At 44.8% G+C, this 15,567-nt stretch overlaps 1 protein-coding gene and 1 pseudogene across 1 annotated transcript; one reads left to right on the forward strand and one right to left on the reverse strand.

The window, feature by feature from the left end:
• Positions 1-11,023: 11,023 nt before the first annotated feature.
• On the reverse strand, positions 11,024-11,123 carry LOC143651076 (U6 spliceosomal RNA; annotated as a pseudogene).
• A 1,159-nt stretch (positions 11,124-12,282) lies between these two features.
• Positions 12,283-15,530, forward strand: NDUFB7 (NADH:ubiquinone oxidoreductase subunit B7). The gene is made up of 3 exons (XM_077121581.1): positions 12,283-12,483; positions 14,995-15,163; positions 15,346-15,530. The coding sequence occupies exons 1-3, from the start codon at positions 12,372-12,374 to the stop codon at positions 15,476-15,478; spliced, it is 414 nt and encodes a 137-aa protein (XP_076977696.1). The 5' UTR covers positions 12,283-12,371; the 3' UTR covers positions 15,479-15,530.
• Positions 15,531-15,567: the final 37 nt, after the last annotated feature.

A 15,567-nucleotide genomic window follows, 5' to 3' on the forward strand; every position in this document is an offset into this window, starting at 1 on the left:
AAAAAAAGCATGGTACCAGGTGGTGCGACAGTGACTCGGTGGCAAAGTTCTCTCCTGCTATGCCGGAGACCCGGGTTCAATTCCCAGTGCCTGGCCATGGGGGAAAAATAAAGCATGGTACCTGCACAAGAACTAGGCATAAAGACCAATGGAATCAAAATAAGAGTTCAGAAATAAACCCTCACATTATGACTAACTCATTTTTTAAAAGAGTGCCAAGTCCACTCAGTGGGAAAAGAATAGTCATTTTCAACAAATGGTGCTCAGAAAACTGGATGTCCATGTGTAAAAGAATGAAGGTGGACCCCTACCTCACACTGTATACAAAATTAACTCAAAATTGATTATAGAGGAGGCAGGGTAAGATGATGGTGTTGTGAATTGTGGAATTTAGTTCATCTTCTAAGACAACCAGTAAATAGCCAGGAACTGTATGGAATAACTGTTTGGGGGATGTCAGCGACCAGACACACATCTTATACCAATTTGGAGCAGTGGAATAGCTGAGGGGCCACACAGAACTGTGAGTCTCTCAAGCCATGGAAGCTGATACCTCTCTCCCATGGGTATGGCAGACTGGTTCCGCAAGGGAATGAGAAGCCCTGCTGTGCCACCTGGACCAGTCAACCCACCAGGCATGAGAATAGCTGTCCCATCCCATGCCATCTTGCTCACCAGGCAGCCACAGTCAGGGAGAGGCGGGTAGGAGAAGAGGTGGCTCAAAACACCACATGTTGGGAAGCCTCAAGAAGAAGTGCATCTCTCCATGAGATCTGGGTGAGTAATTATTGACAAACTAAATGCAAATGGGGAACTTCAGTGCAAACCCAAGCAAATACAAAACCTTAAATGAGTCAAGGAAATCAACTTGTAAAATAACCTCATCAAGATAAACAAATGCCCTGAATGCAACAGCAAATCACAAAACATGCAAAGATTCAGGCAGGTATGGTCCAGCCAAAATATCAAATTAAAACACTGGAGGGGACACAGGATTTGGAACGATAAAATTAAGGATGTTCATAATGACATAAAGGATATCAAGAAGACACTGGGGGAGGATAAAGAAGAATTTGACAGAATAACTAGAAAAATAACAGAGCTCACAGAGATGAAAGTTACTTTAGACCAAACTAAAAATATACTAGAGACAAACAACAGATTTGAAGAGATGAAGAGAGAATAAGCAAGCTGAAGACAGGACAATTGAACTCGAGTGTAAAAAGAACAAATGGCAAGAACAATGGGGAAAAAATGGAGCAGAATTTCAGGAAAATGACAACACAAAGAGCACAAATATAAGAATCATCAGTGTCCCAGAAGGAGAGATGAGTAAAGGGCTAGGAAAGTTAGTTGAAGAGATAATGGGGGAACCTTCCCAACTCTTATAAAAAGACACAAAGATGCAAATCAAAGAAGCCCAATGAACTCAAAATAGAAAAAAATCCAAATAGACGTACTCCAAGACACATACTAATCAGAATGTCAAATGTTGAAGAGAAGCAGAAACTCCTGAAAGCGGCAAGAAAAAAGCAACTCGCTACATACAACAGAAACTGTATAAGACTGAGTTTGGACTGCACAACCAACACCATGGAGGTGAGAAGGCAATGGTATGGTATATTTAAGATCCTGAACAAGAAAGAATTCCAGCCAAGAGTTCTTTATCCAGCCAAGCTGTCCTTCAAAATTGAGGGAAAGATTTGCCTCCTGGACCAGGAAAAAAAAGAAAGAAAAATTGAGGGAGAGAGAAGACTTCCGGGAAGACGGTGGGGTGGGGTGGACTGGTTTCACCCCTGCTCTGTGGGACAAGATAAGAGATGGGGAGAGAATGACTAGGACTGTGGTCCTGAGGGGTGAGGAATTTAAGAGAGTCTCCAGAGTTTCTTGGGGAGGAGAGAGGCAGGGAGACCTGGACAGGGAAAGCAGGGGTGGTCTGATTGGCTGTGATCCCCACGTGGGGAAGGACAGAGCTGTAGACCTGACCATACCTCTGCTCCAGCCTGCCCCGGCCCGCTGGCTGGGGAAACGTCCCCGGGTGGCTCTTAGCCAGCAGTGCCCAAGGGAAGCTCAAAGGTCTGCATGGCTGAATGTTGCAAAAAGCTGTGCCCCCGGAAAAGCCATCCTGCACGTGAGTAGTGGATCTGCCAGGTGCCGGGCGCTTGTGCTCAGCTACTCCCCTGAGTGCTGCTCTTGGCTCCCGGGTCCTGTGCTCGTGCAGCAGCCATCCCACCCCGCCATCTCCCCAGCCTGCCAGGGCAGTCCAGGAGGGGCGGGCCTGAGGGAGGAGGAGCTTCGAGACTGCCACCTGCTGGGAAGAAGTGGTAACTGCAGTCTGGCAAACTCCCTATCTGCCTAATATTAAAATAGCTATATATTTTTTAAATTTTTTTATTTTTACTTCTTATTTTTATCAATCTATTTGTTTATTTTCACTTCCTTCTGTGAGCATCACTGTGAGTTCATTCCCAATATATCTTGGGGTGTCTCCTTCTGACTTTGGGACCTACTGCTGTTGAAGTATATTTATTTTTGTTTGTTTGTTTTGATTGTATTTTTAATTATCATTATTTTTATTATCACATCCACAGAGGGTGGGTGTTCTGCCACTGAACTACCTGTGCACTCTGCCTAGCTTTTAATAGACCCTCAGGAGAACTGTACCACTACATGAGATTCGAGCCTTCATTTGGCAGGAATTACTGGCCAACCAAGTGCAAAAGGAAACCTGCAATGCAAAACCAAGTAAATACAGTAATGTTTCTATACCCAAGCAATGATCTATTGGAGAGGATAATTAAAGGGAAAAATCCATTCAAAATAGCGACCAAAAGAATCAGGAGTCCAGGAATAAGCTTAACGAGAGATGTCAAGGAATTATACCCAGAAAACTACAAAACATTGCTAAAAGAAATCAAAATGCCCTAAATAAAAGGAAAGACATTCCATGCTCATGGAAGGAAGGTCAAATGTAATCAAGATGTCAATTCTACCCAAATTGATCTTCAGATTCAATACAATGCCAATCAAAATCCCAACAACCTACTTAAAAAATTATCAAATTTATTTGGAAGGGAAAGAGTCCCGAATTGATAAAGATATCCTAAAAAAGAAGAGTGAAATAGGAACATTATGACTTCCTGACTTTAAAGCTTACTACAAATCCACAGTGGTCAAAACAGCATGATACAGGCACAAAAATAGAAGTATTGAGCAGTGGAATTGAATTGGGAGTACAAAGATAGACCACCAAATCTATGGTCAACTGATCTTCAATAAGGCCCCTAAATCCACTGAACTGGGATAGAATAGTCTTTTCAAGAAATGGGCAATGAAGAATTAGAAATCAATAGCCAAAAGAATGAACGAGGTCCCTACCTTACACCCTACACAAAAATGAATTCAAAATGGGTTAAATACCTAAATGCAAGAGCCAGTACCATGAAACTTCTAGAAGAAAATGCAGGGAAACCTCTTGAAGATCTAGTAACAGGAAGTAGCTTCTTAAACTTTGCACCTAAAGTATAAGGAACAAAAGAGAAAACAGACAAATGGGAACTACTTATGATCAACAGCTTCTGTGCCTCAAAGGACTTCATCAAAATGTGAAATGGCAGCCACCTCAATGGCAGAAAATATTTGGAAACCACAATCGGATAAAGGTTTGATATCCTGTGTACATAAAATAATCATACAACTCCACAACAAAAGAACAAACAACCCGATCATAAACTGGGCAGAGCACATGAATAGACACTTTTCTGAAGAGCAAATACAGTTGGCTAAAAAGCACATGAAGAGGCGTTCATTTTCATAAGCTATAAGGAAAACACAAATTAAGATGACAATGAGATACCACCTCAAACCTATATTCTTATAGGTTTGCTGCTATTAAAGAAGCAGAAAACTACAAAAGTTGGGGGGGGTGGAGATATTGTAACACTTATTCACTGTTTGTGGGAATATATAATGGTGCAGCCGTTGTGGAAAACAGTTTGGCGGTTCCTCAGAAAACTAAACATTGAACTGCCCTATGACCTGACAATACCAATACTTGGTATATACAGAAGAGCTGAAAGCAGTGACAGGAACAGACATTTTCACACCAATGTTTGTAGCAGCACTGTTCACAATTGCCAAAAGATACAAACATGCCAGGCACCCATCAACAGAACAGTAGATAAACGACATGTGGTAGATACATAGGATGTAATATCATGTAGCAGTAACATGGAATGAGGTCCTGTCGCATATGACACCATACATGAACCTTGAGGACATAATGCTGAGTGAAATAAGTCAGACACAAAAGGACATATTTGTATCATGTCTCTATTGTGACTCTGGTAAAGGTAATCTCAGAGGTTACACTGTAGAATACAGCAGACCTAGAGGTGCACAAAGCTAAAAATGGGGAAAAGCTCCCCAATGAGATTGAACCTAAATGCAAGGGAATGGATAGAAGTAATGGTAACTAATTAGAGGAGCTATAAGTAACATTATCATATTGAAGATGAATATGATTGAAAGGGGATGTATAGTGTCATTTATCCCATTGATTGAATCTACAGTTGTATGTAAGCTCTGGCATGAACTATTTCAAAGGTTCAATAGTGGACAAGGAGTCAATATTAGGGGGGATGTATGGGGAAAACTAAAAATGCATGCTATGGCCAGTAGTTAGCAGGAAGATATCAGCAGTACCACAGGTAACTAACTGAGGGGCGGGGGGGCACAAGCGATAAGGGGAAATTTTTGTTTGATAGTTGGTGACGCTGTGTTTGTCAGTTCTTTTTTGCTATGGACCAATGAAAATTGCCTAGTATTAAGAGTGCTACTGACTGGGCAGGCCACAGTGGCTCAGCAGGTAGAGTTCTCACCTGCCATGCCAGAGACCCTGGTTTGATTCCCAGTGCCTGCCCATGCAAGAGTGATACTGACTGTACAACCAAGTGAGGGCTCTGTAAGACATAATCTGTTTATTTTGGACATTGTCCATGATGCCCAATGGATTGAGGGAGGCAAAGGTTACAATGACTTAGAAGCAGAATGGTGAACTGTGATACATTTATGTGATGGAATATGGTGCAGCTACAAATAGGAAGGATACTGAGAGGCATTCAACCAACTGAATAAACCTTGGGGACAATGTGTGGTGCAAAATAAGCCAGAAACAAAAGAACAGATATGCTAAAGTCTCTTTCAGAAAATAGGAGCCTAGATTGTAAGCTCTCATAGAGTCACACTTAATCTGAAGTTGTGAGTGTATTTCTCAATTTGAGACACTGAGCAGTATGTGTTTCAGCTGGTATTTCCCTGGAAATTTGAATAACCCTGTGATACCTAGGACCCAGAAATGGAGGGTTGCTGTCCTGCAAGTTAGCATAGCTATATATAATAACAGTTAAAGTAACTGAAAAAGAGATTAGAGTTAAAACTGGAGCCAATCTAGCTGGGTCTAAGGTAAATCAGAAACGGTAGTGTGTGTACTCTAAACCTTCACCTACTCAGCAGACCAAAGGTTTATGTCTAGAACCTAAATTTTCTGTAACACACACTCTAAGTCAACCTTCCTGGATAGCTCATTTAAACAACCCAAACTCCTGGAGTCCAGAATGGAAATGAGGCATTGTAATTCTGAATAGCTTCATATAATACCAGGATACATCTCAGACTATAGTGGGCTGATAACTTTTAAATATTGGTAGATTCTAGACCAAAAGGAGGAAGAGAGAAATGAGACGAAATAAAGTGTCAATGGATGAGAAATTTCAAAAAGGGTCATGAGGTTAGCCTGGAGGTTATTCTTAGGCATTATACAGATATCACCTTTTTCATTAAGGTATATTGGAGAGGCTGGAGGGAACTGCCTGAAAATGTAGAGCTGTGTTCCAGTAGCCATGTTTCTTGAAGATGATTGTATAATGATATAGCTTTCACAGTGTGACTGTGTGATTGTGAAAACCTTGTGCCTGATGCTCCTTTTATCTACGGTATGGACAAATGAGTGAAACCTATGGATTAACAATAAATAAATAATAAGGGGAACAAATGTTAAATTTAGTAGATTGAAATGCTAGTGATCAATGAAAGGGAAGGGGGTAAAGGGTATAGAAAAAAATAGGGGAAACAAAGGTTAACACATATTGGATAGATGGAAATATTAGTAATCAATGAGAGGGAGGGGTAAGGGGTATGGTATGTATGAGTTTTTTTCTTTTTTCTTTTTATTTCTTCTTCTGAATTGATGCAAATGTTCTAAGAAATGATCATAGTAATGAATATACAACTATGTGATGATATTGTGAGTTCTTGATTATATACCAAGAATGAAATGATCATTTGGTAAGAATATTCATTTTTGTATGTTGTTATGTTTAAAAAAAAATTTAATTAAAAAAAGTATCAGTTCTGGGCAGAGGGAGGGGCCAAGATGGCAGCTTAGCAATGTGCGCGTTTTAGTTCGCCCTCCAGAACAACTACTAAATAACCAGAAACAGTACAGAACAGCTCCCGGAGCCACGTCAGTGACCAGACACACAGCATACCCCAGTCTGGACCAGCTGGACCAGCTGCGAGCACCCCCCAGAACTGTGAGTTCCCCAAGCCTTGGCGGCCAGCAACCCTCCCCCACAGGTGGCTTCCCAGAGGGAAAGGAAAGAGACTCTAAACCTGGTCAAGGTGGAGGTCACTCATTGGACTCATGGAAAAAGAGGAAAGGGGAGGAAACGGAGGTTTTAGTGGCTGTGTTTCTACGGAGACTTGGCAGCCTCTGGATTCAGAGGACTTCTCAGGCTGCAACTGCCCCAGGCATAGGCAGAAACCAGGCTGCTTTCAGGGCTCTCTCCCACTTGTGCCTTCCCCAGGGGAGGGGTGAAGCCCAACTCAGGTGGAATCCCTCCCTCAAGGAATTCAGACCCCAGGGCTGGGCAATTTGAAGCCGTTAAAACCAGCCTACAACCTCTCCTCCATCTCTACCATGCCCCCAGCAGGGAGAGTCTTCCAAAGTTAAAAGTGCCGCGACATCTTTTGCTGGTGCGACCCACAGGCAGACGCGCCACATACTGGGCAGAATAAGAAAAACAGAGCCCAGAGACTTCACAGGAAAGTCTTTTAACTTGCTGGGTCTCACCCTCAGGGAAAACTGATGCAGGTGACTCCTTCCCCCTGATAGGAGGCCAGTTTAGTCCACGAAAACCCTGCTGGAGTCTATAATACCTACGTAAACCTTCCTAAGGGTGGGAAGGGAAAAGGTACCATACAAGCAGGGCAAGAAACAAGAATACAAGAACTGAAAAATTATCCTCTGTTAAACAAAACCTAAGCTAAAGGTCCGAAAAAAGCTGAACTGAAGGTCAAAGAATAGATAAACAACAAATTCATCTAGCAAGAAAACCCTAAGTAAGAGAAGTGAAAGCAATCTCCAGAATAAACTAATTAAGGCAATTAAATGTCTAGACGCCAGCAAAAAAATAACAAATCACACCAGGAAAATTGAAGATATGGCCCAGTCAGAGAAACAAACCGATAGTTCAAATAAGATACAAGAGCTGAAACAACTAATTCAGAATGTACGAACAGACATGGAAAACCTCATCAAAAACCAAATCAATGAATTGAGGAAGGATATGAAGAAGGCAAGAAATGAACAAAAAGAAGAAATGGAAAGTCTGAAAAAATAAATCACGAAACTTATGGGGATGAAAGGTACAGTAGAAGAGATGAAAAAAACAATGGAAACCTACAATGATAGATTTCAAGAGACAGAGGTTAGGATCAGTGAACTGGAGGACGGAACATCTGACATCCGACAAGATACAGAAACTATAGGGAAAAAATGGAAAAATATGAGCAGGGACTCAGGGAACTGAATGATAATATGAAGCACACAAATATACATGTTGTGGGTGTCCCGGAAGGAGAAGAGAAGGGAAAGGGAGGAGAAAAACTAATGGGAGAAATTATCACTGAAAATTTCCCAACTCTTATGAAAGACCTAAAATTACAGATCCAAGAAGTGCAGCGTACCCCAAAGAGAATAGATTCAAATAAACGTTCTCCAAGACACTTACTAGTCAGAATGTCAGAGGTCAAAGAGAAAGAGAGGATCTTGAAAGCAGCAAGAGAAAAGCAATCCATCACATACAAGGGAAACCCAATAAGAGTCTGTGTAGATTTCTCAGCAGAAACCATGGAGGTGAGAAGACAGTGGGATGATATATTTAAATTACTAAAAGAGAAAAACTGCCAACCAAGAATTCTATACCCAGCAAAGTTGTCCTTCAAAATGAGGGAGAAATTAAAACATTTTCAGACAAAAAATCACTGAGAGAATATGTGACCAAGAGACCCGCTCTGCAAGAAATACTAAAGGGAGCACTAGAGACAGATACGAAAAGACAAAAGAGAGAGGTGTGGAGAAGAGTGTAGAAAGAAGGAAAATTAGAAATGACATATGTTCTAGTTTGCTAGCTGCCAGAATGCAATATACCAGAAATGGAATGGCTTTTTAAAAGGGGAATTTAATAAGTTGCTAGTTTACAGTTCTAAGGCCGAGAAAATATCCCAATTAAAACAAGTCTATAGAAATGTCCAATCAAAGGCATCCAGGGAAAGGTACGTTGGTTCAAGAAGGCCAATGAAGTTCAGGGTCTCTCTCTCAAGTGAGACGTCACATGGCAAACACAGTCAGGGCTTCTCTCTCGGCTGGAAGGGGACATGGCGAATACGGTGTCATCTGCTAGCTTTGTCTCCTGACTTCCTGTTTCATGAAGCTCCCCGGGAGGCGTTTTCCTTCTTCATCTCCAAAAGTCGCTGGCTGGTGGACTCTGCTTCGTGGTGCTGCAGCATTCTCTGCTCTCTCTGACTCTCTCATTCTCCTCTTTTATAGGACTTCAGAAACTAATCAAGACCCACTCAAATGGGTGGAGACATGTCATCCCCTAATCCAGTTTAACAACCACTCTTGACTAAATCACATCATCCAGGGAGATAATCTCATTACAGTTTCAAACATACAGTATTGAATAGAGATTATTCTACATTTATGAAATGGGATTTATATTAAAACATGGCTTTTCTTAGGGGGCATACTTCCTTTCAAACCAGCACACATACATACAAAAAAAGCAATAAATTTCAAAGCACACCACAACACTTAGTTAATAGAACAGATTTCAGAATTTGGTATTGCTTACAATTCCATAACCTTAGATTTTTCCTTCTATCTGCTCCAAGACACTGGAAACTAAAAGAAATATCAGTATAATGATTCAGCAGTCATACTCATTTGTTAAATCCTATTTTCTCTTTTATAACTCCACCTTCTCCTTTGATCTTTTTTAATTATATCTATTTAGTGATGTACATTAAATATTCACATGCTATGAAATCATCCAAAGTGTACAATGAATGGTTCACAATATCATCTACTGTGCATTTATCATCACAATTCACTTTTTTTGAGAAAAATAACATATATACAAAAAAGAAATAAACTTCAAAGCACATTGCAACAATTAGTTGTAGAACAGATTTCAGAGTTTGGAATGGGTTACAATTCCACAATTTTAGGTTTTTACTTCTAGCTGCTCTAAGATACTGGAGACTAAAAGAAATATCAATTTAATGATTCAGCAATCATATTCATTTTTTAAACCTTACATTCTCTGTATAATCCACCATGACCTTTAATCTTTCTCCCATTCTTTTGGGGTATTTGGACTATGGCCATTCTAGCTTTTTCAAGTTGGAAGGGGCTGTCAATAATATAGGACAGGGAGATGGAACTAGGTGTTCTTTAGGATTGGCTGGAATGGTTTTGGTTGGGGTTTGGCAAGTTATGATAGGTAGCAACGTCTAACTGAAGTTTGCATAAGAGTGACCTCCAGAATAGCCTCTCGATTCTATTTGAACTCTCTCAGCCGCTGATACCTTATTAGTTACACTTCTTTTCCCCCTTTTGGTCAGGATGGTAGTGTTGATCCCACAGTACCAGGGCCAGGGTCATCCTGGGAGTCATCTCCCATGCCGCCAGGAAGACTTTCACCCCTGAATGTCATGTCCCAGGTAGGGGCCAAGCCCTGGATTTTGAGGCTCGCCCTTATGAAACTTATTTCCCTAGGAAAGAAGCTAAGACTAGTCATCACGAGGCCTAAGAGTGGCTTCAAGGAAATCTCTTTCGTTGCTCAGATGTAGCCTCTCTCTTTCTAAGCCCAACTCTGTAAGGAAAATCACACCTTCCCCCACCCCCACGTGGGACATGACATTTAGGGGTGAAAATCTCCCTGACAATGTGGGACATGACCCCCAGGGATGAGTCTGGCCCTGGCACCCTGGGATCAACAATACCTTCCTGACCAAAACTGGGGAAAGAAATGCAATAAATAAATAAGGTATCAGTGGCCAAGAGAGGTGAAATGGAGTCAAAGGGCTATTCTGGAGGCTACTGCGTGCAAGCTTCAGTTAGATAGTGCTAATTGGCATACTTTGCTAAACCCCATCCAATATCACTCCTGCTGACATTTGAGAACACCTAGGGCTCAAACTGAGACTCTATAAAGGTTTCCTGCACTAGGTTTTTCCTGGAACATATAATTCCCAGAGGATTCCTGAGTCAGTTAAACCCTGAAACCCAGAGGGTCCAACCTCTCTAGGATTATCGATTAATTACATCCCTCTATCCTTTGGAATTAAAGCCCCTTCTCAACATGAAAAAGTCAAAATGTGCATTGCCTATAAATTGGGAGAGGGATTAGAGGAGAAAGAGGCGTTATAACAGAAAAAAAATAAGATTTAGCAAACGAGTATGATTGCTGAATCAGCATATTAACATTCCTTCTAGCCTCTAGTGTTCTGGAACAGCTAGAAGGAAAAATCTGAGATGGTGGAAGGGTAGCACATGACAAACTCTGGAATCTGTTCTGTAATTACTTGTGGAAGTGTGCTTTGAAAATTATTGTTTTTTCTTTATTAGCTTTGTATATATGTTATATTTTACAAAAAAATGTTTTTGTTTTTGTTTTTTAATATGGAACGCTTCACGAATTTGCATGTCATCCTCACACAGGGGCCATGCTAATCCCTGTACCGTTCTAATTTTAGTATATGTGCTGCCAAAGCAAATAAATTTTAAAAAATGTTTTTTACAAATAGTAGGGGGAACAAAAGTTAAAATAAATTGAGTAGATTGAAATACTAGTGGTCAACAAAAAGGAGTGGTATGGGGTATGGAATGTATGAATTTTTCTTTTTTCTTTTTTTGCTGGAGAAATGCAAATGTTCAAAAAACTGATCGTGGTGATGGATACACAACTATGTGATGATATTGTGAGCCAGTGATTGTAAGCACATCAAGAATGTTTGTATGTAAAAATGTTTGTAGGGGTGGGCTACAGTGGCTCAGCCAGTAGAGTTCTCGCCTGCCACACCCAGAAACCTGGGTTTGATTCCCCATGCCTACCCATGCAAAAAATAAATAAACATTAAAAAAATTAAAAGGAAAACATTTATAGTCCAGATTAAACATTTCTAAAAAAAAAGTTTGTATGTGCATTCGTTGTTTATAATAAAAATATTTTTAAAAAATACTCAAGAGACTTACTTTAAATATTCAACAGGCTTTATTTTAAAGGTCAGCTTTAAATCATTTTATGTATAAGTAATTGTCTGTATTTTTAAATTTTAATTTAATTAAAAGATCTTTTTTTTTTAGGTGCACGGTCCAGGAATCAAAATCTAACCGGGTCCCCTGCATGGAAGGCGAGCATTCTACCACTGAACCACCCCTGCACCCAGGATATCTATTTTAAATTATTTTACTCCAATATTGACATTCGCTAGTTATAACAGGTATGGCGGGAGTTTTGGGGGTTTGGTGTTTTTTGTTTTTTGTTTTTTGGTTTTGGTGCACGGTCCGGTAGCGAAGCCGGGTCTCCCGCATGGAAGGCGCGCATTCCATCACTGAATGTGTATGTTGGGGGGCGGGGGGAGAGACACTTTCGAATGTTCTAGAAGACAAAAATTACATTCTTTTGAAAAAAGACATGAAAAATAATTTGTATTATACTCTGGTCTCGGGACGCCGCAAAAAGGGTGGGACTAGCCCCAGCCCCACCGCTCCCCCCACTTCCCCGCCCAAAGAAACCACCTCGGCCCCAAGCCTCATCCCTCCAGGCCGCGAGCGCAGCGGCCCTGCCCCTAACCGGCCGCCAGGGGGCGGCGGCGGCTCAGACCGGAAGTCCTCCGGAAACGTGCCTCTATCATCTCCGCGGCGGCCTGCGCGACCCGGAAGCCATGCTGGTGAAGGGGCAGTGCTTCCGGGAAAGCGCGAGGTGACCCCGGCTGCCCCTGGGACCGCGGTGGCAGCAGCGATGGGGGCACATCTGTCCCGGCGCTATCTGGGCGATGCTTCGGTGGAGCCCGACCCCCTGAAGATGCCCAGCTTCCCGCCCGACTACGGCTTCCCGGGGCGCAAGGAGCGCGGTGAGGCCCAGTGCGCAGGCCCGGGAGCTGCCATCCCCGAAACCCGGGGTCCCCAGGGTTGAGCTTGATCGTCGCGCGTGAGTGTCTGGGCTCAGTCCTGGCCTCGGCGTCAGTGGGGAGGTGTTCCAGGCAGAGGTCCCGGCTTGGGCGGAAGAGAGGGGTGATTGAGACACTCAAGAGCTGGGGCTTTGTCCTGGGATGGGGGGGGGCGGTTATCACGGAAGGGGCGTGCTCATTGGTACACCTGTCCAGATGCCACTGCTATTTTTAGGTAAACACAAGGGGTTCAGCCGCACATACTGTTCTGCACGCTGCTTTTTTTATTCATCAATATATCACCGGCGTTATCAAGCGCCAACCCTGGGCTGTGTCCCAAGCTGACGCACTCGCTGTCTGCAGGGAACGCAGCCTAATGTGAGGGAGTTCGGAGGGGAGCAGTGGAAGCAGGCAGGTCTTGGGGACTGCGGGGAAGACTTCCTGGTGTTGACCAGGTAGAGAGAGGCCTAAGAGGGCAGAGCCAATGCTTCTTTGTAATCACGGGAGGGACACAATCAGATTTATTCTGCCAGAAGGTGGTGCTGGCTGCTGGGTGGAGGATGAGTTGGAGACAGGGAAACTTCTGAGTGGTGTGTGTGCAGAGAGGTCAGCGCATTTGAGAGCACTGGGAGGTGGTACAATCACCCTCTTGTGTCCTCCAACCTCACAAGGTCCTCAGTCCATCCATCCACCCATGCATGTTTCACCCACTTTACCCACAACCAGCTTCGCAGACACCCACAACCCCCTGCCCCTTTCTCTTAAATTATAACCCTGGTTCAACCCAACTCTCCCCTTCTTGCCACCTGCCCCCATGCAATTGAATCTCGCTGAGTGGTCTCCAAAGGCTCCCTCCAGCCACCCTGCATGTCTCCCAGCCTTTCTGCTACAATCTTTTGTCCTTCTTTCTCCTCAGACTCCAGCACATCCTTCCTGCCCCCTCAGCCCTTGATGTTGCATCCCCTGTTATAGAGGATAGAAACAACCAGAGAAGAACTTTCATATGCACCCTGCATAGCTCCCTATGTGTCCTCAGAGTCCGCCTTCTCTGCTACAATTCAGTGCACTCGTTTCTACCACTTTAAAATCCTTCCTGTGCCATCTCCCCCTCCTGATTGCCCCATTCCTCACCTTCCTCCAAAGATGCAGCCGCACTCCAGTCAGGTTTTTGCCCCCAGCTACTGCACAAAGGGCTCATGTCAAGACACAATTCAGCTGTCAGTCCTCAGTTCTTACCTAATCTGCTGGCAGCATCAGGGACCGTTGGCAGTTGCCACTTCCTGGAAGCCCCCTCACCTAGCTCCAGGATCCCACACTCCCCTGGTTCTCCACCCCCTTCTGGGGGCGTCTTCGCTGGTTCTTCCTCACCTCCCCAGGGCTCTGGCCTTCTCTGTCTCTAATCCCATTCCCTGAGAGTTTTTGCTGGTCTCCTGGCTTCACATGCCTTCCGATGCACCCAAGTGGCCTCTGCCAGGGCAGGATTGCCTGCAGGTCTTCTTCCCTGCTGTGCCCCTGCACTGACATGGAAACCAGGCATGTTGGCAGGGGGACTGGTGCTCAGAGAGATGGGTTGGAGGGATTGAGTTGGAGCTCATCAGCGTAGGGTGACGTTCGAGGCCTTCGAGGATGAGGCACAGAGGGCTCTTCAGAAGAGTCCCAAGAAGCCAGAGCTTGCCCCTGGGGAGAAGAGCAGGGCAGCCACAGAGATGGGAAGAGGTTTCCAGAAGGAGGGAACTGCGCAGTTTTGGGAATACCTCGTGAAAGCCATGTTGGGCATTGGTGGAGTCAGTGAAAGAGGACCTGGAGATACTAGAGACACAGTGAAGGTGCTAGGAAGCACAGAGGAGAGTAAAAAGGCAGCCGGGATGGACTTGCAGTTGAGACAGATGTGGAAGCAGCTAAAACCAAGTAAGATGTCAGAGCGGAGGGGTGTCCCTGAGGACGCAGCAAGCAGGGGAGCCAGAAGGCTGGAGAAGGGGCACAAGCTGGGGCATAGTACCCCAGGTGGCTGATTTACCCTGTCAAGCTGGGTTCTGCCCGGGTGCATGGGCACCAGGACCCAGGGCTCCGTCAGCTCCATCTTTTGAGGCATCTTGCATTTTTCAGCTCAGTGAACATGCGCAGTATCCAAGGAGTTAGGGCTGAGAGCCCATTCTACAGAAAGGAAGCTGAGGCTCAGGGAGAGGCTGGCCTGGGGCCACACCATGGGAGGAGCAGAGGCAAGTGAGAAAGGGGTTCCTTCCCTGCAAAAAGCTATTTGGATAGTGAATGGGGTGCAGGGTACCGGCCTGGGGAGGCACCCCAGGCTGATGGGGGGAGACCCCTTCCTCCAGAAACTCCACCTGCTAGAGGGTGGCCCAAATACACTGCCAACTGCTCCTGGCAGGTGGGTAGGGGTTGCCCCTGAGACATGGCCCCAAGGACAGGGTAGGAGCCTGGGGACCCGGCTGACTGGCCCGGACTGCGCCCCCGCAGTGATGGTGGCCACCCAGCAGGAGATGAACGACGCACAGCTGAAGCTGGATCAGCGCGACTACTGCGCGCACTACCTCATCCGGCTGCTCAAGTGCAAGCGCGACAGCTTCCCCAACTTCCTGGCCTGCAAGCACGAGCAGCACGACTGGGACTACTGCGAGCACCTCGAGTGAGTGACCCCCCCCATCTGCTGTTCAGCCGCCTGGGGCCCCCTGGTGTCCTCTGAGCCGGGGGCTGCCCTAAGGCTGCCAGACCAGCGTGAGGCCTTCTCCCAGATCTGGGACACCTACCTCAGACTCAGCCATGGGGGCATGAGCTGCAGCCTGACACCCCTCTTTGCTCTGCCCCCAGCTATGTGCAGCGTATGAAGGAGTTTGAGCGAGAGCGGCGCCTGCTCCAGCGTAAGAAACGGCGGGAACAGAGGGAGGCCAGCGTGGCCAGAGGCCAAGGGCCTGGTGAAGTGGCCCCAGAGATGGCCCTGTAGGGCCCTGCAACTCACTGAGGACCCTTCAAAGAAATAAAGCTTTCAAACCCTTCCCCACGTCTGCATCTGTGCCCTGTGTCTGACTCTTG

The sequence above is a fragment of the Tamandua tetradactyla genome, chromosome 11 (genome assembly GCF_023851605.1).
Source record: "Tamandua tetradactyla isolate mTamTet1 chromosome 11, mTamTet1.pri, whole genome shotgun sequence".
NCBI classification, from domain to species: domain Eukaryota; kingdom Metazoa; phylum Chordata; class Mammalia; order Pilosa; family Myrmecophagidae; genus Tamandua; species Tamandua tetradactyla.

What these genes read in the sequence shown, in the direction of transcription:
- NDUFB7 (XM_077121581.1), top strand. Translation starts at nt 12,372, where the DNA reads ATGGGGGCACATCTGTCCCGGCGCTATCTGGGCGATGCTTCGGTGGAG. An exon ending in CCCGGGGCGCAAGGAGCGCG is followed by an intron (nt 12,484 to 14,994) that starts GTGAGGCCCAGT and finishes GCGCCCCCGCAG; the next exon opens with TGATGGTGGCCACCCAGCAG. An exon ending in GACTACTGCGAGCACCTCGA is followed by an intron (nt 15,164 to 15,345) that starts GTGAGTGACCCC and finishes CTCTGCCCCCAG; the next exon opens with CTATGTGCAGCGTATGAAGG.